The 21,796-nt window shown below is 34.9% G+C and overlaps 3 protein-coding genes across 7 annotated transcripts in view; 1 reads left to right on the forward strand and 2 right to left on the reverse strand.

Annotated features, from left to right (window-relative positions):
* Nucleotides 1–2,295, reverse strand: part of pip4k2ab (phosphatidylinositol-5-phosphate 4-kinase, type II, alpha b) — a 28,421-nt gene extending 26,126 nt beyond the window's left edge. The window contains exon 1 of one of the 2 annotated variants that reach the window (XM_051134880.1): nucleotides 1,413–2,295. In XM_051134880.1, coding sequence (XP_050990837.1) covers nucleotides 1,413–1,556 — 144 coding nt within the window. In that variant the 5' untranslated portion in view covers nucleotides 1,557–2,295. The remainder of the gene's footprint in view (nucleotides 1–1,412) is intronic. The other variant, XM_051134871.1, reaches the window with a different exon arrangement.
* A 2,987-nt stretch (nucleotides 2,296–5,282) lies between these two features.
* Nucleotides 5,283–9,394, forward strand: nebl (nebulette). Its single transcript, XM_051137273.1, has 7 exons — nucleotides 5,283–5,569; nucleotides 5,697–5,791; nucleotides 5,931–6,015; nucleotides 7,072–7,179; nucleotides 8,303–8,480; nucleotides 8,604–8,722; nucleotides 8,844–9,394. Exons 1-7 carry the CDS (start codon nucleotides 5,501–5,503, stop codon nucleotides 9,018–9,020), a joined length of 831 nt encoding a protein of 276 aa, XP_050993230.1. The 5' UTR covers nucleotides 5,283–5,500; the 3' UTR covers nucleotides 9,021–9,394.
* A 2,332-nt stretch (nucleotides 9,395–11,726) lies between these two features.
* Nucleotides 11,727–20,719, reverse strand: riok1 (RIO kinase 1 (yeast)). Of its 4 annotated transcripts, none has more exons than XM_051137261.1 (18): nucleotides 20,658–20,719; nucleotides 20,496–20,564; nucleotides 19,839–20,058; nucleotides 19,635–19,725; nucleotides 19,453–19,522; nucleotides 18,293–18,335; nucleotides 18,102–18,194; nucleotides 17,703–17,815; nucleotides 17,534–17,614; nucleotides 17,363–17,449; nucleotides 17,133–17,270; nucleotides 16,933–17,036; nucleotides 15,798–15,904; nucleotides 14,767–14,832; nucleotides 13,098–13,217; nucleotides 12,955–13,008; nucleotides 12,545–12,691; nucleotides 11,727–12,459 (listed from the first exon to the last, which is right to left on the reverse strand). In XM_051137261.1, the coding sequence occupies exons 2-18, from the start codon at nucleotides 20,543–20,545 to the stop codon at nucleotides 12,349–12,351; spliced, it is 1,695 nt and encodes a 564-aa protein (XP_050993218.1). In that variant the 5' UTR covers nucleotides 20,546–20,564; nucleotides 20,658–20,719; the 3' UTR covers nucleotides 11,727–12,348. The 4 variants fall into 4 exon arrangements, with proteins under 4 accessions (XP_050993218.1, XP_050993202.1, XP_050993210.1 ...); XM_051137245.1 differs by having other exon boundaries at nucleotides 20,457–20,564; XM_051137253.1 differs by lacking the exon at nucleotides 20,658–20,719 and having other exon boundaries at nucleotides 20,496–20,651.
* Nucleotides 20,720–21,796: the final 1,077 nt, after the last annotated feature.

Genomic DNA, 21,796 nt, shown 5'->3' on the forward strand with positions numbered 1-21,796 from the left:
TGAATCACGAGAGCATCACAAGGCTCCCAGACACTGGTGTTCAGATACCCAGGAGACCAATTAAACGTTTGTCAGATACCTGGAAATATTCCATTCCCACAGGAGAAGCTCTCTTCAAACATCTCATGTTGTTTCAGGTTTAAAAAAAAAAAAAACCCCACACACACACACACATTTAGCCCTACAGTTGGTGTCCGTCATATTGCAAAATACTTCAAGATTTTTCCTAAGATTAATGATGAGAAATAAGGAAATAAATGTAAAAATCAAAGTATTATAAGTTCACTAGGTAACTGAGAAATAAAAGTGCATTCTTGTAGGCATTAAGTGCTGGCAATGGTGGAGGAATCAGGGATCTAAATGCTGTCTGCACAGACTGTGTGCCAAAGCCTCTCATCTGAACCAACACTTGCTTTGCTTGCTGACACAATCATTTCACTGCTTCTTGAGTACTGAGACAAAACATGCCACAGAACTGAAAAACACACTTTGAATTAATCTGTTAGATTAATCATAATTATTCACCTACATTGTAATCTCCTGCCTCTTCCATATTTTTCCTCGCCTATTACTCAGCATGGATCAGCACCACCAGAAACATAAATAATGTGTCAAATGAAACAGAAATATTTACATATCAAGCATTCACGTCAAAAAATTAATCAGCTGACACCACAGGATGCTTTCAAACTGATTTACAGCACCATCTGTTGAATCTTCACCACCATCAGATAGAAAATGCAGCTTGTTAAAGGAATAATCATTCTGCATATCACACATATTACAGTAGCCATTTTGTGTTGCTGGTTTGGACACTAACAGGACCTACTTGTCTAAAAATCGCAAAAAAAATCTTTACAATTTGACAGACAGAGGTGACCATATTATGCTTGTGACACACAAAATGCAAGCACAATACTAACAGTATTAGAGTTAATATGTATAGGACCTTCAGAATGAAGGCTGAATTTGATTTTAATAGATATTAAGACATAAAAAATAAAAAGATATTTACAAAGAACATAAATATTTTATTCTAATTTTTAATATAGTTGTGCTCACGATTTTTTTTTTTTTCAAAAATCTTCACTGCGATTATACGTACTTCTGCTTTTTGTTTCTAAATTGTAATATTTTAACACATAAATGATTGAATCATCTAATAATTTCAAAGCGGAAATGTTGCCTTTAAAACTGAAGTTGTGTAGCATGTTTTGTCCCATGTGTCGACATTTGCATCGATTCCCGTATCCCGCAACATAGTCTCCTGTGAACAAATACATCTGATGTTTCGAGTCGTAAAATGACGTAAATGCTACAGTTTACTAGCGATCAAGAAACAGCAAGAAATCTGTCACACGTGCCTTCATTGCGCTCACACTGTTATAAACCTGTAAGAAAGAGTATCTTACCGAGTGGTTCACTCCCCACATCAAGACGCTGAGCAGCGGGTCGCTGGCCCGAAACAGCTTCACCTTCTGAGACACGAAATGTTTCTTCTTGGTTTTGGTTTTACTGGCGATGGATGCAGCAAGGCTGCTGGCTGCAGAGGCCATGTTTAGCGAGCAGGCTCGGATGAATGAAATCCCTTTCTGAGCGTGGCACTATGGCGATGTCTTGACACAAGCTGTTCGGAATCAGCAGCGCCCCGCCGGATCTTGACATGCAATTTGTCCCTTTCGTTATTTAGTGCATCGCGTTCATGCATCCCTCTGCAAACGCGCAGCAGACGAACGATGGAAAACTCACAGAAATCCCGCTATTCACCAACTCCCACCAGCTAACTGCTAGCTGTCATTGACGTTAGCTTGAAGGTTACAGTTGGCTGGATGTGTGCGCTACCAGCTCATTCACACATACAGCTTTGCAAACTAAATCTTAAGCTCGCCGGGCAAACCATCCCAGAACCTCAAAAGAGCAATGTCCGTGTCCATCATGAGGCTAAACGTGAAATATAACAAAAAGGTAAACAGATGCACAGATTCAGAATGCAGAGATGTTACACCACCCCGCTATAAAAAGGTGTGTCGCCTCATTTGAATCACTGCGAGGAACCGTTAACAAACGTTATTATGGAACGACCACTTACGAACATCTCAAGGCGAGCGTAACTAATAAAAAACGGCCGAATACTAAAAGGAAACAACTACTGTCCTGCTGAAGTCAAACCCCGACGAAGACCGGGCATCTGAGCCCATCCACTGCGCCTGTATGCAGCAGCTGGATCAGGCTTTACTGCCTCTCTGACAGCTCTGCTTTAGTTCAGCTCAGCACGTTGACACATAAATCTTGCGTTTCACGTAACGGCATTGGCGTGGCGCCACAGCATGACGAAATCCAAGAAGTCCTATTGGTTCTCATCTCGATTTTGGTTTTGCTCAGTAATATAAGGTTTTCGGACTTAGTCTTCAACGTTAAAAAAAAAACCCAAAGCTGTCTAACTCTGTACAATACCGAGTCCGCACGAAAGAGATGTCGCCGAGGACGTAAAACCAATTAAATCTATACGCTACCAAGTACCTGCGGCGTAAACAGCGTAGGTGGATAATCAAGATTATTGTTATTCTAATATGCATGCAATCTTTGCTGGGATACCTTGTATGTTATGCAAACAGAGCTACGGGCCTTTCACCAAAAAATATTAGGAAGACCACAATACAATTAAAATTTACAGTACACACACACACGCACATATATATATATGTATATGTATATATATATATACATACATATATACACACACAAATATATATATATATATATATATATATATATATATATATATTTAAACTGCGCTCATGATTTTCCCCCCTTATTTAAGTTTTATTTATTTTATACATAGACCTACATTTTCTACAAATTAATAGCACTTTTGCATATGAGCTGTATACTCCTATGATGAGATGAGGACTCCAGTCATATCAGTATTCTAATAAGTTTTACATTGAGCAGGTCGCCTCATGGGGGCAGACATGTTAAGATCACATCTCACCAATCTTGTTATTGGACGCTTTTGCTCAGAGAATAACTAGTTACGTAATTTAAATACAAAATACAGTTGTTGATATTTTTATATTTTTTATTTAGTACTGACCTGAATAAGGTATTCCATATAAAAGACGTTTACATATAGTCCACAAGAGAAAACAGTAGAATAATTTTATCAGCGCTAAATAAAATAACATGCATTTTGTATGATCCCTCTTATTTTGGTAAAATAATTAACATTTTGCTGAAGCTGAATGCGTAAAAAGGAATGTAGCCAAATGTGGAAAAATGCAAATATGTAAATTTGATAAATTAGTGTATTATATACACTACCAGTCAAATGTTTTTGAGCAGTAAGATTTTTTAAATTATTTTTTAAGTCTCTTCTCCTCACCAAGCCTGCATTTATTTAATCCAAAGTACAGCAAAAACAGTAAAAACCTGAAATATTTTTAATATTTAAAATAACAGTTGTCTATATGAATATATTTTAAAATGTAATTTATTCCTGTCATCAAAACTGCATTTTCAGCATTACTCCAGTCTTCAGTCACATGATCCTTTAGAAATCATTCTAATATGCTGATTTGCTGTTCAATAAACATTTATTATTATTATTATTAATAATAATACTTAAAGCAGTTGAGTACATTTCAGAATACTTTGATAAATAGAAAGATCCAAAGACCAGCATTTATCACAAAAAAATGCAAACCATTCACAATCTTAAATAATACTTTAATTTAGCAAGGATGCTTTAAATTGATCAAAAGCGATGATAAACACATTTATAATGTTACAAAAGCCTGTAAGATGATGCAACATTAGACACACAGTGTTAGGGAGTAACCAGTTACATGTAACTAGTTACGTAATTTAAATTCAAAATACAGTTGTTGGTTTTTTTATATTTTTTTAGTACTGACCTGAATAAGGTATTCCACATAAAATACGTTTACATATAGACCACAAGAGAAAACAATAGAAGAATTTTATCAGTGCTAAATAAAAAATAACATGCATTTTGCATGATCCCTCTTATTTTGGTAAAATAATTAACATTTTGCAGCTTCTGCAAGGTGTATGTAAACTTTTGACCTCAACTGTAAATGTAGGCCTAATTGTAATCTGTTACAGTTGCAGAGAAAAAAAGTAATTAAATTACAGTTACTTATGAAAATGATTACAAAGGAGTTTACATCTGAATATTTTCACACACCCACATACCCACATTGATTTCTTTCTCAAATTGCATTGACTGCTCTAAAATATGAGACACCAATGTTTCAGCCGTTTAGGACACAGACACATGCTTGTTTTATTTCCTACTTGGGTTCATGTATATGCTTTATTTTTTAAAATGCACTGTTTTTTCCCAAGGCATTGTTAGATGCCAGTGTTTCCTATTATAGCTATGCAAATATTTGTTGTCAAAAACAGTATCATAGCCAACACTGCACACACACATGCGCGCACACGTTGGATTTCCATGTTTTATGGGGACATTTCATAGGTTTTTAAACTGTATTTTCTATTCATTTGCCCTAAACCCTACACCTCCCAGAAAACTTTCTGCTCTTTTAGATTTTCAAAAAACTTAATTCTGGATTATTTAAAAACTTGTTTCTACAAAGGGCCACAAAAATATCCCCACAAAGACAACGGTTTTGGATATTGCCATCTTTGTGACATTTTGTCCCCATAACGTAGGGTACACCTGAACTACACACACACACCTGAGCACACCTTTAAGTTGGCAAAGCACTTTTTACTTACGTTTGTAAGTCTGCTATTATCTTACCATGGGATATGTCTTTAATATACTTACTAGATATTATATATACCGTCCCCTGTCTTAATTACCAGCCATTTACATTCAGAAAGTAAAAACATTATTTCTAACGTCCTCTCAAAGGCGCAAAGACTTTCAGTGTTCTGCTGCCCTCTCTAGGCATTATAATGCCATTATTCTTAAGTACTTCTGACCGCAACATCCTATAATAAATAAAGAAAATAATGAGATGCGATGCTTCATGCTTTTTAGTCCAGCTTTGATGAGTGATGAGAGAAACTAAATGACGCACAAAACCAAAATACCACTGCAAACATTATGCATACCATTTTGTCAGACCTGTAACAGAACACCATAAAGACGAAATAAAACGTGTCGCACCTTACAAAGCCTGACTCTTTATTCAAACCAATTTGTTTTGCCCTTTTTGGCTTCTTGTGCACGTACAGAATAGCCAAATCCCCGCGGTCAGTGTTTGATTGCTGCTCCAACAGTCACAGCGGGTGATGTTTGGTGAAATCTCACGCATCTTTGCTCCAGTTCCCTCACTGCGAGAGCAGCAGCACGCTGATAAACACTCGAGAGCCGAGCGAATTTAAAGCTCTGCGACATAAACTCAACCTCAAGTCTGACATATCTGAGGTATTTTACAAGTTAGTGGATTATAGGAGTCGCTGAAGAAGTTATGCGTTTTTCCAGGACCATCGCAACAGCTTAAAAATGAATCCTCATTGTGCGCGCTGTGGCAAAATTGTCTACGCAACAGAGAAAGTGAACTGCCTGGACAAGGTAGGCTGTATTCGCTTCCTTCCGATGCTTTTAACTAAAATTTATAAATACTTGTATGTAACCTTCTCTCACATATATTTAATGGATTGAGCTTTATGTTTAGTTTCCGTCTCTCTGCATTTTACAGTATTGGCACAAAGGATGCTTCCATTGTGAGGTGTGTAAAATGACCCTCAACATGAACAACTACAAGGGATATGAGAAGAAGCCCTACTGCAACGCGTATGTTATTGCCAAAAATACTACTTTATTAATTACATGAATATACATTGGCAATTTGTCATTACATGGGAATTGTTTAAAATCTATATAAAATAAATAAACATTTATTTTAAATGACTCACTTCCTTTCTCCGAAAAGCCACTATCCAAAACAGACCTTTACAATTGTGACAGACACCCCTGAGAACCTACGGCTGAGACAGCAAAGCGAGCTCCAAAGTCAGGTAAGAGCACTTGTTTGCTGTGTAGTGTGTTGTACATTGTAATTACATTATTACACATGACAAGATATTTCAATAGCGCTGTTCTAAATATAAACAGGGTCATCTAGGGTATAGGACAGTGTTATTTGTTGCTATTGGTAGAGACAGTTCAAAAGGATGAGACAATTGCTTACAGCCGCATGAGTGTTTTGGTTGCCAGAGAGGGACTGGGTGTGATACTTTGAGGTCAGCGTGGAGAAAAGCAAGGCAGCTGTCTACTCCGTGGTGCCCTTGCAGATCCCCTTAGCGTCTCCACCTGGCAGCCCAAAAGATGCTGCCAAGTCCATACTGCGGCCTAATCCTGGCATTATGACAGAAAATGTATTTTTGAAGTAAGATAGGTCAGCAAGCTGTGAAAATAATTTTTGTGTACTTGCATTTACCAATTAGTCTGCTGCATTTAATGGTGGTCATAGTTTAGGTTTGGTGATAGTTTAGGGTCTACATGAAATGTCTGCAACATAAAATTTAAATTCCTCAATGGTTGTTTAAAACAACACCCTTTTTACCTTGTCAAAAACAGCTCTGTTCACAGCAATTCGTTTCGGTGCATGTCTCTTTAAATGATAATGAGATACTGTTCACTTCACCCCCCTCTTCTGTTTTTTGTGTATTTGTTGGCATGTTACCATCAAAAACAAAACTTATCCACTTCGTCCTCAGTGGCTCTGATGTTGAGAGAAAATGAAGACTCTTATGTTCACTTTTACATCCAACTACTAAACACCTGTATTGCTTACGAAACCTTGTCGCTACAGCTGCTCAAGCATGGAGTAAATGGAGGACAGCGTACAACTGGCTGAGGGTGGAAATATGCTAATACGGGACAGTCCATCAGTGTTTGTGGGCGGAGCCTGAGCAGTATGATGTCATACTGTCCAGAAAATCAAAACAGCTTGATAAATTATACTGTTTAATGATTTTTGGGGATTACAAAAAATTGCATCTGATGTCCCCTTTAAAACCACTCAGAATACCATACCAACTGCCTGGTAAAGTTGTTTTCTTGTTCTACAGGTCAAGTACAGGAAGGATTTTGAACAGAGCAAGGGTCGGGGCCTTAAATTTGTCTTGGATACACCAGAGCTACAGAGATTGAGGAAGGCCCAGGATCAGATCAGTAATGTAAGCTGAAGCTGAATGCATAAAAACAAATGTAGCCAAATGTGGAAAATGCAAATATGTAAATTAGATAAATTAGTGTACTATAGACACTATCAGTCAAAAGTTTTTGAGCAGTAAGATTTTTTAAATTATTTTTTTTTAAGTCTGTCTGCTCATCAGGCCTACATTTATTTGATCCAAAGCACAGCAAAAACAGTAAAAATCTGAAATATTTTTAATATTTAAAATAACTGCTTTCTATTTGAATATATTTTAAAATGTAATTTATTCCTGTGATCAAAGCTGCATTTTCAGCATTACTCCAGTCTTCAGTCACATGATCCTTCAGAAATCATTCTAATATGCTGATTTGCTGTTCAATAAACATTTATTATTATTATTATTCATATTTAAAGCAGTTGAGAATACTTTGATAAATAGAAAGATCCAAAGACTGGTATTTATCAGAAAAAAACAAACTATTGACAATCTTAAATAATACTTTCATTTAGCAAGGATGCTTTAAATTGATCAAAAGCGATGATAAACACATAATGTTACAAAATATTTCTATTTAAAAAAAATACTATTCTTCTGAAATTTCTATTCATCAGTGAATGAAAAAAATTCTACACAGCTATTTTCAACATAATACTACTACTAATAATAATAACAATAATAAATGTTTGTGAGCAGAAATTAATATTAGAATGATTTCTGAAGGATCATGTAACTGGAGTAATGATGCTAAAAATACGGTTTTGAAATCACAGTAATAAATTACATTTTAAAATATATTAAAATAGAAAACAGTTATTATAAGTGGTAAAAATATTGTGAAATGTTATTACAACATAAAATGTTTTCTGTTTTAAATGTCATTCATTCCTGTAATAGCAAATCTGGATTTTCCATATCATCATTACTCCAGTCTTCAGTGTCACATGATCCTTCAGAAATGATTCTAATATGCAGATCTAAAGAATGGCATTTTTACATAGATGTTTTTTTTTTTTTTTTTTATAAAAGTCTGTCAGTTTTTTTCAATTCAGTGCATCTTTGCTGAATAAAAGTATTAATCTTACCAACCCCAAACTTCTGAACAGTGTACAGACTAAAACAGATGACATCTCCATTCTTGCAGGCAAAATATCATAAGGATTTTGAGGTGTCAGGTTTGCACGGGGTCACTCAGGGAACGCATGGGACGTACCTGGTACAGGCTCAGATGACGCCTAACCATGAGGCGGTGGGGAACAGCACACACAAGGGTGTTCATCAGTACATCATGGAGATGGATCGAAGACCTGGCGTCATTGTGGGTAAGTTCTCTACCGTGAAACTCACATCTGGTAGTGCACCCTAAAAAGAGAGAAAATCAGTCTATTACCTGAACCAAAATATCAATACTACAACTGTAAGAAAAAAATGTATTGTTGTTTTAGCACCTGTTCTCCCTGGTGCGTACTATCCCAGTGGCCACAGCCATGGGCACAGCTACATGCATCAGACCAGCATGCATTCACTGAGGTCAATGCAGCTGAGGTCACAACACATGAGCATGGTAAGTCTTGATTTTTCTGCAAAATTACATAGCATCTATATCATGCTTCATGTATCTTTTTGAATAAAATGTAGTTAGTAATATAAAATACTTACTCAATGCACGAAAACTTGGTTACCAGACTGTGTACAGGGCCCTGTACGACTACACAGCACAGGATTACGATGAGGTGTCATTCCGGGATGGTGACATCATTCAGAACGTGCAGCCGATCGATGAAGGCTGGTTGTATGGAACGGTACAGCGGACGGGGAGGTCGGGTATGCTGCCTGCTAACTATGTAGAAGGCATTCGCTAGTTGTCCTACATCTGTCTCATTGAGCCTCAAATCAAACACCATATCTGAATGGTCACAAGTACAGCTCTATTTTAATAGTGCGAATTGTCCCACTTTGTAAGTGTTTATAATGTTTAACATTTGTCATTTTGTTACTTTGAATGTCCAGTGTAAGTGAATGTACACTACAGTTCAAATGTTTGGCGTTTGAAAGATTTTTTATTATTGTTATATATTTATTTATTTTTTAATTACTACTTTTCAGCAAGGATGAATTAATTTGATCAGAAGTGACAGAAGATACTTACATTGTTGTAAAATATTTCTATTTAAAATAAATGTGATCTTTTAAAATTTCTATTCATAAAAAAAAAAAAAAAAATCATAAAAATCATTAGGCAGCACAACCGATAATACATTTTTTTCTTCTTATTAGGGGTTCAAGTGCGTAGCACTGAAACCCTATTGTAATTGTTACAATGGTCACGGATCAGCGATCTCCACATAAAACTGATTGTGCAGACCAAACTGTAAATCGTGGAGACTTGAAACTTGGAGGAGTGGTAGTACTCACGCCACCTACATTGTGACCAAGGCTTGCCGTGATCGGCCTGATGGGGTGCTACAATGAGCAAAAGTATGAAATCGCTCATAACTCCTAAACCAGGGGTGTCAAACTCAGTTCTTGGAGGGCCACAGCCCTGCAGAGTTTTGTTCCAACCTTGCTCCAACACATACTATACAGTTTTCAATTAAGCCTGAAGGACTTAATAAGTTTGATCAGGTGTGTTTAATTAGGGTTGCATCTAAACTCTGCAGGGCCTCGGCCCCCCCAGGACCGGTGTTTGACAACCCTGTCCTAAACTGTCATTCGCAGGCTCAAGTGTCTTATGTCGTTGGAATCCTTGCATGCATGATCAGATGTGATCGTGGCAAAATTTTTGGGTATTTCATATTTTTAAAAAAAAGCTACTTATGCGAACTAGTCCTAGGTTTTTCAACCCCATCGGAACCAAACCAGTGCAGAAAGATTCTCTGGAGAGTGGATATCAATAATTATAAAAAAAAAAGTTGAACTTTTGACTCACCGTCGCTAAGGGATGCCAAAACGTTTGAAAGGGGCAAGGCCAATATTAGTAAAATGCCTATAACTCCTGAACAGAATGAGATATCTTCACCAAACTCAGAACACTTATGTAAGAGGTCACGGGGAAGAAGAAAAAATAAATAAATAAAAAATAAAAATAAAATCACAGAGCTTGGCCACTTAACCTTAAACCTAAAAATGGCTATAACTGCTGTCCTTTCGACATGGAAATCGGTGTACACGGTCTTGGTCTAAAGTGCCGCAAGTGTATATAAGGACATTTGTGTATCTCAAAAAACATGGCTGCCATTGGCCGACGAAGTTTGAGCACTTGTTAGACAAGGTTAACGGAGGCTGATCGGAACGAAACTTGGTGGGCCTGTTTGACTCACTGCCCCAAAAGTCTGAGAGAAATTTGAAATATATGGGGGACAATATCGCATTTTTAAGGGCGTAAATGATTGTATATCATGTGATATTCATATACACAACTTTGCCCCTAGAACCACTGCTGTTAATCAAACTTTGTTAAATGAGTGAGAAGATGTTAAAAACCTACTTTTGCAAACTAGACCTAGGATTTTTGTTCAATCTAAAAAAAAAAAAAAAAAAAAAAGAAAAAAAAAAATCAAAAAATGATCAAAAAAAAAAAAGTTAACATTTACCCTTTGGGAAGCTATAACGGGGTCGTTTAGAAAAAGGGGCCTGTCTAAATTTACCCAAAATCCTATAAATCCTTAATAAAAACCCAAAACTTCACGAAACCTGGTGAGCATATGCGACAGGTGATTCTAAACAAGCATTCAAAGTTTTAAGGAGATCGGACCACAGTTGGCACTATAACAGTGATAAACATTAAAAAAACATATTTCTATGGTAAATTACCTGGTTTTATCAAAAATGCTTCTTTGAATCATTGATTTAGGTTATTACAGGCATGCTAAATAACTTCTTTTTTTTTTTAATATGTGCTTAAATGCATTAAAGCGCTCGAATCTCAGTAATCACTGCTTGCAGCTATATTTTTTATTCTTTTTTATTCTTATTTTTTCATTATTTTTTACAATGTTTCTTGAGCAACAAATCAGCATATTATAATGATTTCTGAAGGATCATGTGACACTAATAAAGGAGTATTAATGCTGAAAATTTAGCTTTGGATAACAGGAATAAAAGACTAATAGAAAACACTTATTTTAAATGGTCATTATTTCACAATATTACAGTTTTACTGTATTTTTAATCAAATAAATGCAGCATTTGTGTGCATAAGACACTTCTTTCAAACACTTTAAAAAAAAATCTTGCAACCCAAACTTTGGAAAGGTAGTGTGTAATGTAATAAACCGTTTTGTACCAACATGGTATTTACTTTGAAATAAATGTTAAATGTACAAGATGTATAGAGGATTGTAAAGAGCATTTTGTCACTTAAATATGAAAGACAGCATTATTTTTAACAGCATGCTGCCTTGTAAAATGAATATTTGTGTAAACTCTTCTGCACAATGTAAATTAAATGTTCCAAAACTGATTTAAATTGCCTCCATTAAAACATAACACACTTTACCCACCATTCAAGCAGTATGATCATAGAAATAATTACGTTTATTAAAAAGAATACTTTTAATAAACATTTCAAAAACATTTACACATGATGCCGATATCAGGCATTCATAATTGTTAAAGGGATAGTTCACCCAAAAATGAACATTCTGTTATAAATTACTCACCCTCATGTCGTTCCAAACCCATAAGACCTTCATTCATCTTCAGAACTCAAATTAAGATATTTTTTAATGAAATCTAAGAGCTTTCTGACCCTGCATAGACAGCAATGTAACACATTCAAGGCCTAGAAAGGTAGTAAGGACATCATTAAAGTAGTCCATGTGACATCAGTGGTTCAACCTTAATTTTTATGAAGCTACGAGAATACTTTTTTTTGGATGTCACATGGACTACTTTAACGATGTCCTTACTACCTTTCTGGGCCTTAAACATCAGTTGCCTTACTTTCTATGCAGAAAGCTCTTGGATTTCATCAAAAATATCTTAATTTGTGTTCCAAAGAGGAACAAAGGACTTAAGGGTTTGGAACAACATGCGGGTGAGTAATTAACGACAGAATTTTATTTTTGTGTGAACTATCCCTTTAAGGGACTGACATTTAATCAGCAAAAGTTCCCAGCTTCAATACTGGTACCATCAGCCAAGTAGCGTTTCTGCTATAATCTTAGTTCACCTTCATCTCAACCATATTCATCTTCCTTTCTTCATTTTGGCAACCTTGTCTTTACGCTTTTTCACATGCTTTGGCGTCTTATTTTTTCTTTTCTCCCGCTGAGCTTCTTTAACCATTTTCTTTCTTTCCTAAAAGACACAGAAACACCAGCTTATTCTCACAACCCACAAGCACAGTTCATGTGTGGCAACATTTTCTGTTCCCATCAGGTACCTTTTTATCCACTTGTGCTTCCTCTGAGTTGCTGCCACCCTCCCGTGTGTCTTCCCCTTCAGACTTTTCCTCATCATCTTCATCCTCCTCTTCTCCCTCAGAGCTTGAACTGTCATCCTTCGTGGAGTCTTCCAGTATCGAGGGTACCTGTCAAATAAAACAATTCAGCAACAGCATTTTTAATCTGATTTCTCATAGTCATTACGGTTGAATTTGGCAACGGCTGTTGTTTATATTCTCTGCCTTAATCCTCCCACATGCCACGTAGGCAAAGAAAATTCCAAAGGGACCTAGTGGGTGCTTTAATAGCAACAACAAAGTCTTGGCCACATAAGGTGTCTTAAACCTAGCGCTTAATCATTAATGCACCAAATGGTCTTCTTATAAACAAAAAACAGCGTTCTCCTCACCGTTTGCACACCAGAAAGGTCTTTCCTGAGGCCTGTCACTGTTTGGTAGAGGATCTGTAATGGAATACACATCATTTTAACTACTGCTACTAGTTCTCAGAGCATTAGTGCATTATTTTTTCTTTTAGGACGGCGAGACGTACGTTGTCAGTGTTTGTATCTAGCGAAGAACTCTCCTCCTTTTTCTTCAACATTGCGTCCACATCCCTCTCATATTGGGTGACTTCATTAAGTGTGCGTGGAATATAGGCTTTCTTAAACACCTGTTTTGAGAAAGATCCATGAGTGAATTGTTAGACAGGGTTCCCACAACAATGACTTTTTCATTTTAAAGATTATATATAATATTTTGTGTGCAAATGTCTCCACTTTGGCCATCAACGAAGAGAAAGGTACATTATGTTGTTTATTAGATATACAGTACTGTGCAAAAGTCTTAGGCCACTAGTATTTTCACCAGCTAAAAAATGGTTTAAAGTAAGTTATTACTATCTTTTGCTGTAGTGTGTCAGTAAAAAATATCGGTTTACATTTCCAAACATTCTGTTTGCCATTAATTTTTGTTTGCACAAGGAGTCTGACAACGGTCAGTGCTCCACACAGAGATCTGACCTCATCATCATCCAGTCTGTCTCTGGAATGACATGAAGAAACAGAAAAACTGAGACAGACTAAATCCAGAAGAACTGTGGCAACATCTCAAAGATGTTTCAAGTAACCTACCTGCAAAGCTACTTGAAAAACTATGCACAAGTGCACATAGGGCAAACGCTGCTTTAAACGCAAAGGATGGTCACATCAGATGCTTATTTATTTTAGTTCATTGATAAAGAAAATCTATGTATGAAATTGTTTTTGACAGCATCCTCATTTTATGTGCCTAACTGCCTAAAAATTAACAGCGCTGTAGCTTTGTAGGTACAGGACTCTCAAAGCATCTTGGAGATGTTGCCACAGTTCTTCTGGATTTAGTCTGTCTCCGTTTTTTCTGTTTCTTAAGACAGACTGGATTGAATGATGGAGAGATCAGATCTCTGTTTGCACAAGGAGTCTGACAACAGCCTGTGCTCCACACAAAAATCTCACTGGATTATTACGATTAATGGCAAAATGAATGTTTAGAAATGTAAACTGATATTTCCTACTGACACACTACAGCAAAAGACCGACTTTAACTGACTTTAAACCATTTTTAGCTGATGAAAATACTACTGGCCTAAGACTTTCGCACAGTACTGTATATTAGATAATAATAGATTAGATAATAATACTAGAATTAGCTTTATTTTTATATTTTTAGTTTATTTTAGTTTTAGTAATTGTCGTGTTTGTCTTTTTTTATTATTATTTTATTTCAGTTTTCGTACTTCAGTTTAAGCTTTACTTAATTGCCAAGATAGTTACCAACATTTCTAATTTTTGCTGTCTAGTTTGAATGTCAAGTTTGAGTTTTTCATCTAACATTTAGATTTTATTCGTCTTATTTCAGTTAATGAAAATAATTGTAATTTTAGCTAACAATAATAACACTGACTTTTACCCTACACAAGTTCTCACAAAGAGCAATATATGAATATTTTAACTATTTTAGAGAGGGTCAAAACCAAAAAAAAAAAAAAAAAAAAAAAACATATTTACTACACAAAGACCTTTCAATGATAATTTCATTTTCATTACATCTCATTTCCATGACTTTTTCAGAACTGCAAACTACTATTTAAAAATGTAAACATTTTCCATGACCGTGAGAACTCATGTTTGGAAAGTTTGGACTGGGATGCAAATGTTGAGAAATGTTAAAAATGAGTGCACCTCCTCATCAACTTTGTCCTGATTGGATCTTTCCTCTGCAGTTCTTTCAGTAGCTCTCTCCATTGCCTGCAGGTAAACCACCAACATATTTAGTCAAACTACATCGAACACTGCAACAAGTATACACTACCAGTCAAAAGTTTTTGAACAGTAAGATTTTTAATGTTTTTTTTTAAAGAAGTCTCTTCTGCTCATCAAGCCTGCATTTATTTGATCCAAAATACAGCAAAGGCAGTAATATTGTGAAATATTTTTACCATTTAAAAAAACTGATTTTGATTTGAATATATTTTAAAATGTAATTTATTCCTGTGATTTTAAAGCTGAATTTTTATTATCATTACTCCAGTCACATGATCCTTTAGAAATCATTCTAATACTCAGATTTGCTGCTCAAAAAACATTTATTATTATGTTGAAATCAGAGTAGAATTTTTTCAGGTTTCTTTGATGGATAGAAAGTTCAGAAGAACAGCATTTATCAGAAATAGAAATCTTCTAATCTTGTAACATTATAAATGCCTTTATCATCACTTTTGATTAATATATATATAAAAAAAAATACTGACTCCAAGCTTTTGAATAGTATAGTGTATAGTGTTACAAAACCTTTTTATTTTAGATAAATGCTAATCTTTGGATCTTTCTATTCAAAGAATGCTGACAAAAAACTACTCAACTACTTTAAATATTGATGATGATAATAATAATAGCTCCTTGAACAGCAAATCATCATATTAGAATGAGTTCTGAAGGATCATGTGACACTGAAGACTGGAGTAATGATGCTAAAAATGTAACTTCTGCTTTTGCTCTATTTTGGATCAAATAAATGCAGCCTTGTTGAGCAGAACAGACTTCTTAAAAAAAAAAAAAAAAAAAAAAACAAAACCATTCAAAATCTTACTGTTCAAAAATTTTGACTGGTAATGTACGTACACAATCACATCTAGCTTGACAGATTGTAAAAAAAAAAAGCATAAGAAAAAGAAACAGCCTGTCATTTAGACAAACAATGATAAATCACAGACCTTGTCAAGGTACTGATTAATGTTGTCACTTGTGATGGAGGGGTCTGTGATGAACTCAAACAGCTCACGCACAGTCATAACAGCTACATTATGTTTCTGGAAAAAGTCTGAAGGAACAAAAAATGAATTAAATAAATGAATAATATTACATCAAAAGAAAACATCTTTGCCCACAATGTTAAAGGAGAAGTCCACTTCCAAAACAAAGATTCACATATAATGTACTCACCCCCTTGTCGCCCAAGATGTTCATGTCTTTCTTTCTTCAGTTGTAAAGAAATTATGTTCTTTGAGGAAAACATTTTAGCATTTTTCTCCATATAATGGACTGATATGGTGCCCCGATTTTGAACTTCCAAAAGGCAGTTTAAATGCGGCTTCAAACGATCCCAAATGTGGTTGTAAACAATCCCAGCCGAGAAAGAAGGGTCTTTCGCAACAGTCGGTTATTTTCATAAAATTAATACAAAATATATACTTTTCAATGTCAAACGCTCATCTTGTCTTACTCTGCCTGGACAGTTTTTGTTCCAGTTCATGACAGATAGGGTATGTCGAAAAACTCCCATCTCATGTTCTCCCTCAACTTCAAAATTGTCTTATTTCGCTGTTTTACCTTTTTTGTTGAGGGTGTTTGATCTCCTTTGCATGTTCAGTTTGCAAAGACTGGGTCGATACTTCAGCAGCGATGTAGTTGATGTAGTTGCAGATGATTTTTGAAGCTGAGGGAGAAAATACGATTGGAGTTTTTCGACATACCCTAACTGTCTTGAGTCAGAATACACAGAGTTCAGGAAGCGCAAGACAAGACGAGCATTTGAGATTAAAAAGTATTTAAATTGTATTTTTTTTCATGAAAATAACCGATCGTTTCGCTAGATAAGACCCTTCTTCCTTGGCTGGGATCGTTTACAACCGCATATGAGATCATTTGAAGCCGCATTTAAACTGCATTTTAAAATCGGGGCACCATAGCAGTCCATTATATGGAGAAAAATGTTTTCCTCAAAAAACAATTTCTTTACAGCTGAAGAAAGAAAGACATGAAAATCTTGGGAAGACAAGGGGGTGAGTACATTATACATGAATCTTTGTTTTGGAAGTGGACTTCTCCTTTAAGGCCCCACATGCTTACCATTGACATTGCTGCAGTCTTTGCGAAGAAACTCTAAAGCGTGAGGGTGATCGTGCTCAACGGACTGAGAAACATCAATAATAAAAGCATCTCCGTTATGATACCTGTACACCAGAACACAGCAATGCTTAATGTTTTTCTACACTTTCCACATCAATAAACATCAAAAACCTTGAGTGTAAAATAAAACGTCAGCTTACAGCATATTGAACTCGCTAAGGTCAGCGTGGACCAGACGAGCATCATTGTACATTATTCTCATGTTCTGGATGATCTGTAGGTAGAGTTCCCGCGCTTTGGATTCAGACAGGACAGCGTTCTTCAACAGAGGGGCGGGCCTGAGAAATACACCAACAAGATCACTTAAAAATCTGGAGTACCATTTAGGAATTTGTTGAAAACAAGCTGGTGAAGGTAACTGCCCACGTACATGTCATCTCGACCAATGAAGCTCATGACGAGGACGTGACTCCGCAACATGATGGGCTCTGGACTTGGAATCTGTGCGGTCTGTAGTCTTGAGATAAATGGATCCGCATTACAGACAAAAACCATCATAAAATATGTTTGTGAAAGAACAAGAAATAAGCCATATACTCACCTGATCAAGTTTCTCATTTCCTTCTCAGCCCAAGTGCGCACCATTTTTCTAGGATTGCCCTTGCAATAGCCATGGCGGAACCTAAATTGCATATGAACATATAAATTCAGTGTTTAATGGCACACATAAATAAGGCCAAATAGGACTAAATGCTTGAACAAAGACTTACCTGAATTCCCCACTGACATATTTATCTCTGTCTTTGAATTGTAGAATTGATGTTTTGTATATTTTGATGGCTCTGCTTTCTCCTTTTGCAGTAGTTGCATGGTAAACATTTGCCTGTGGTACAAAATGCAGGGGAGAAATATAAAAAACAGAATAGCAAAAGAACAAACCAACATTAACATTAGTTTTTCGTAAAATGACTGACATAAACACAAGATCCAAAGTGTACCAAAAATATAGCAAAGAATAATTTTATTCTATTTAGCCAAACAAACCAGGGTTATAATAGTTAACTTATAATATATATAAAAAACTTAAATAACTTAATAACTAAAATAATACATGAAATAAAACTAATAAATATATCAATGACACTTAAATATCATTAAAACAAACTTGCCTCTTTGCCTGTGCTGATACAGCCATTGATCTCTGAAAAGACGCCTCTGCTGAGCATTTTGAACAGAATCATACGTGTACGGGGGTCCAAAACCTGTACAGTCACATTAAAATATCACTGAATAATGCATTAATTACAACACTGAAGCTTAAGTGAACTCACCACAAAAAAAGCTTGAGCAAACAACATACCTGTTCAACAGTAGCTCTGTCTGATTTATCCTTTACTCGAAACCTGCCAAAAAACATATGCGCTTTTTTATATTAAAATACTTAGATCTGAATGGATTTGGTAACATAAAATAAAAATAAATAAATAAAGACAAATACACATAACAAAATTACTGAAGCTAAAACGTAAATTAAAATAAATAAACACTAAAAATATTACTGTTTAAAAACTTTTGACTGTTAATGTTTTTTAAATAAGTGTCTTCTGCTCACCAAGCCTGCATTTATTAGATTCAAAGTACAGCAAAAACTATTTTTACTTTTTATATAACTATATGAATCTTTAAAATGTAATTTATTCCTGTGATTTCAAAGCAAAATTTGTAGCATAATTACTCCATTAATCATCACATGATCATTCTAATATCTGATTTGCTGCTAAAAAAACATTTATTATTGTTACTATGGTGAAAACAGCTGAGCAGAATTTTTTCAGGTTTCTTTGATGAATAGAAAGTTCAGAAGAACAACATTTATCTAAAACAGAAATCTTTCGTAACATTATAAATGTCTTTATCATCATTTTTGATCAATTTAAAGCATCCTTGATAAATACAAGTATTAATTTCTAGTATTTATTTACCAAATAAATAAATAAATAAATAAATAAATAAATAAATACTGACTCCAAGCTTTTGAATGGTATAGTGTATAATGTTACAAAAGCTTTTTATTTCTGATAAATGCTTATCTTTGGATCTTTCTATTCATCAAAGAATCCTAAAAAAAAAAATTACTCAACTGTTTAAACAACGGTTTTAAACACTGATAATAATAAAAAATAAAATAAGAATAAAAAAATTTGGTGGAAAAAAATCTGAAGGATCATGTAACATTTAAGACTGGAATAATGATGCTGAAAATTCAGCTTTGAAATCACAAAAATAAATAACATTTTAAAATGTATTCAAACAGAAAACAGTTGTTTTTAACTAGTTAATTTTTTACGATATTACTACTTTTGCTGTATTTTGGATCTAATAAATGCAGGCTTGGTGAGCAGAAGACACTTCTTCTTCAATAAACAAAAACATTAAAAATCGAATGGTAGTGTATACACGCAAAATAATACTAATAAAACCAGTATAGTATAGAAATAATACTAAAATAAGATTACATACGTGTCTGCTTCCCTCTGCTTTTGCATCACAGTGACTTTATTGATCACAGAATCAGCATAGCTGAGTTTATCTGTGAAACATAGAGAATTAATTCAAAAAGAGAATAAAACGTACTTCTGTAGTACATACATACTGCTTTTCTCACATTTTCTTAATTTCACATGGTTAAATAATAGGCTTACCAAGGTTTATTTTGTTTTCATACTTCCTCAGGACCTTGTCTGACGGAGTGGACATTTTTAGAGACTTATTATTAGAATTTTGACGATTAGCCTGGTGGAAAAAAACAGAGAAGATGCAAACAATGCAACATATTATAAATAAAGGTCTTTTTTCAGCAAAGGGATTCAATAGCCTTGCGGTCACAGTCCTTCCATAATGAATACCTGTGGATTACTCCCAGCCCTCATAGCAGTGTAGCGCTTTGTGAAGTCTCCTCCTCCCGATTCATTCCAATCCCATTCATCGTCCTCTTCCTCATCTTCATAATCATCATAGTCCTCCTCATTTTGACCTTGCTTATCATCTTCAAAGGATTGTAAAGTAACTTCATGAAGTCGGTTTTCTAGAGAGGGCTTGTCAGGGACGGCACTGATTTCAGGCTCACTGTGAAATAACACACGCTGTGTAAACTTTACCCATTTAGCATTTCTTAATTGTATTTATTTATTCACTTTGCTGGTGTAATTAGTCAAATAAGTCACAATTATACCAGTTTGCCTCTCTGAAAATATGAAACATACCCTGTCATAACACACACACACACACACACACACACACACACACACACACACACACACACACACACACACACACACACACACAGTATACTACCCATTACTGATCTATTATGTATGTTCTCTATTATAGATCAGTGGTAAACATACTATTTGTGTATATATATGATTCATTATTAACGTAATGTAAATCATGATCAGAACCAATGTAAATATACCAGTGTTTTATTGTTTTTCATGAGCTCTGAACCCTGTAATATGACTCACTATTTGTCTTTATCAATGTAAGGTAATGAAGTTCCAAACCTTCCCGTCTCTTCCGCGTCATCAAACTGCCCCGGTACAACCTGATACATTGCGCCGCTCTAATTTTAACTGTAAGATGAAGTCAAAATCCTTAAAATATATCTCAACAAAAACAAGAATGTAAAGGAACAGACCAAATACTGTCAAAACACGCTTACATACCAACAGCACGCACGCACACCGGGTCTCTCACTTCCGGCAACGTGGGTAAGGGTACTGCGAAGGCTCAACTCGTAACGCCGAATTATACACTGAGTTTTAGAAGTCTAATAAACTACGAATTACTGTACTTCGTAAAACTGATAGAAACGTAGGCGAAATTGGATTTAACAGGGGTTGTTGTTGTTGTTTTGTTTGAATGTATCTATCTATGTATACACTGCCGTTTCTTATGCTCATCAAGAATGCGTTTGTTTGATCAAAAATCCAGAATAAAGTCCAGAATCCATGAATTTCGATGTAAAACTATATTTGAAAGTTTCTGTGTGAATTATAAGTGTTATATTTGAAAGTGTAATTTATATCTGTGATGCAGAACTGAATTTTCAGCATCATTACTTCAGTCTCAAACTTCAGCGTCAAATGATCCTTCAGAAATCATTTTAATATGCGGATTTATTGTCAGTGTTGGAGTTGTGCTGCTTAATATTTTTTTTTTGGAACCTGTGATACTTTTTCAGGATACTTTGATGAATGAGAAGTTAAAAACGAGCATTTATTTAAAATATAAATATTTTCTAACAAACAGTTCAAAAGTTTGGGATTAGTACATTTTTATTCTTTTTTTTTTTTTTTTTTTTTTTTTGAATGAAATTAATACTTATTTCAGCAAGGATGTGTTAAAGTGTTAGATTGAAAAGATTTATATTTAGAATAAATGCTTTTTAGTCATCAAAAAAATCCTGGAAAAAAAGGTATCACAGGTTCCAAAAAAAAAAAAATATAGCTGCAAGCAACGATGACGGGCCCATCGCCATGACGGTAGCATCAGGAAAACGGCGCCCAACGGACACATGCATTTACAGTAACCCTCTGGCAGTTTACATCTAAGGGTTACAGCAATGAAAGGCTTACACTATAAGATCAACACACCCCGGGAAAGAACCATATATAAATCTTTGGCAAGACTTTACCATGCAATTTAATTTGTTATCATTAATAAATGTTATATAATGATTATTCATGTTAACTAATGTATTTATATTAGTTAACATGAACAATAATTATATAGCATTTATTAACATTAATTAATATTAAGTTAAAAATGATTAGTACATTATTAAAATGTAAAGTTTATGTAC

This window comes from Labeo rohita, chromosome 2, assembly GCF_022985175.1.
Source record: "Labeo rohita strain BAU-BD-2019 chromosome 2, IGBB_LRoh.1.0, whole genome shotgun sequence".
NCBI lineage: Eukaryota > Metazoa > Chordata > Actinopteri > Cypriniformes > Cyprinidae > Labeo > Labeo rohita.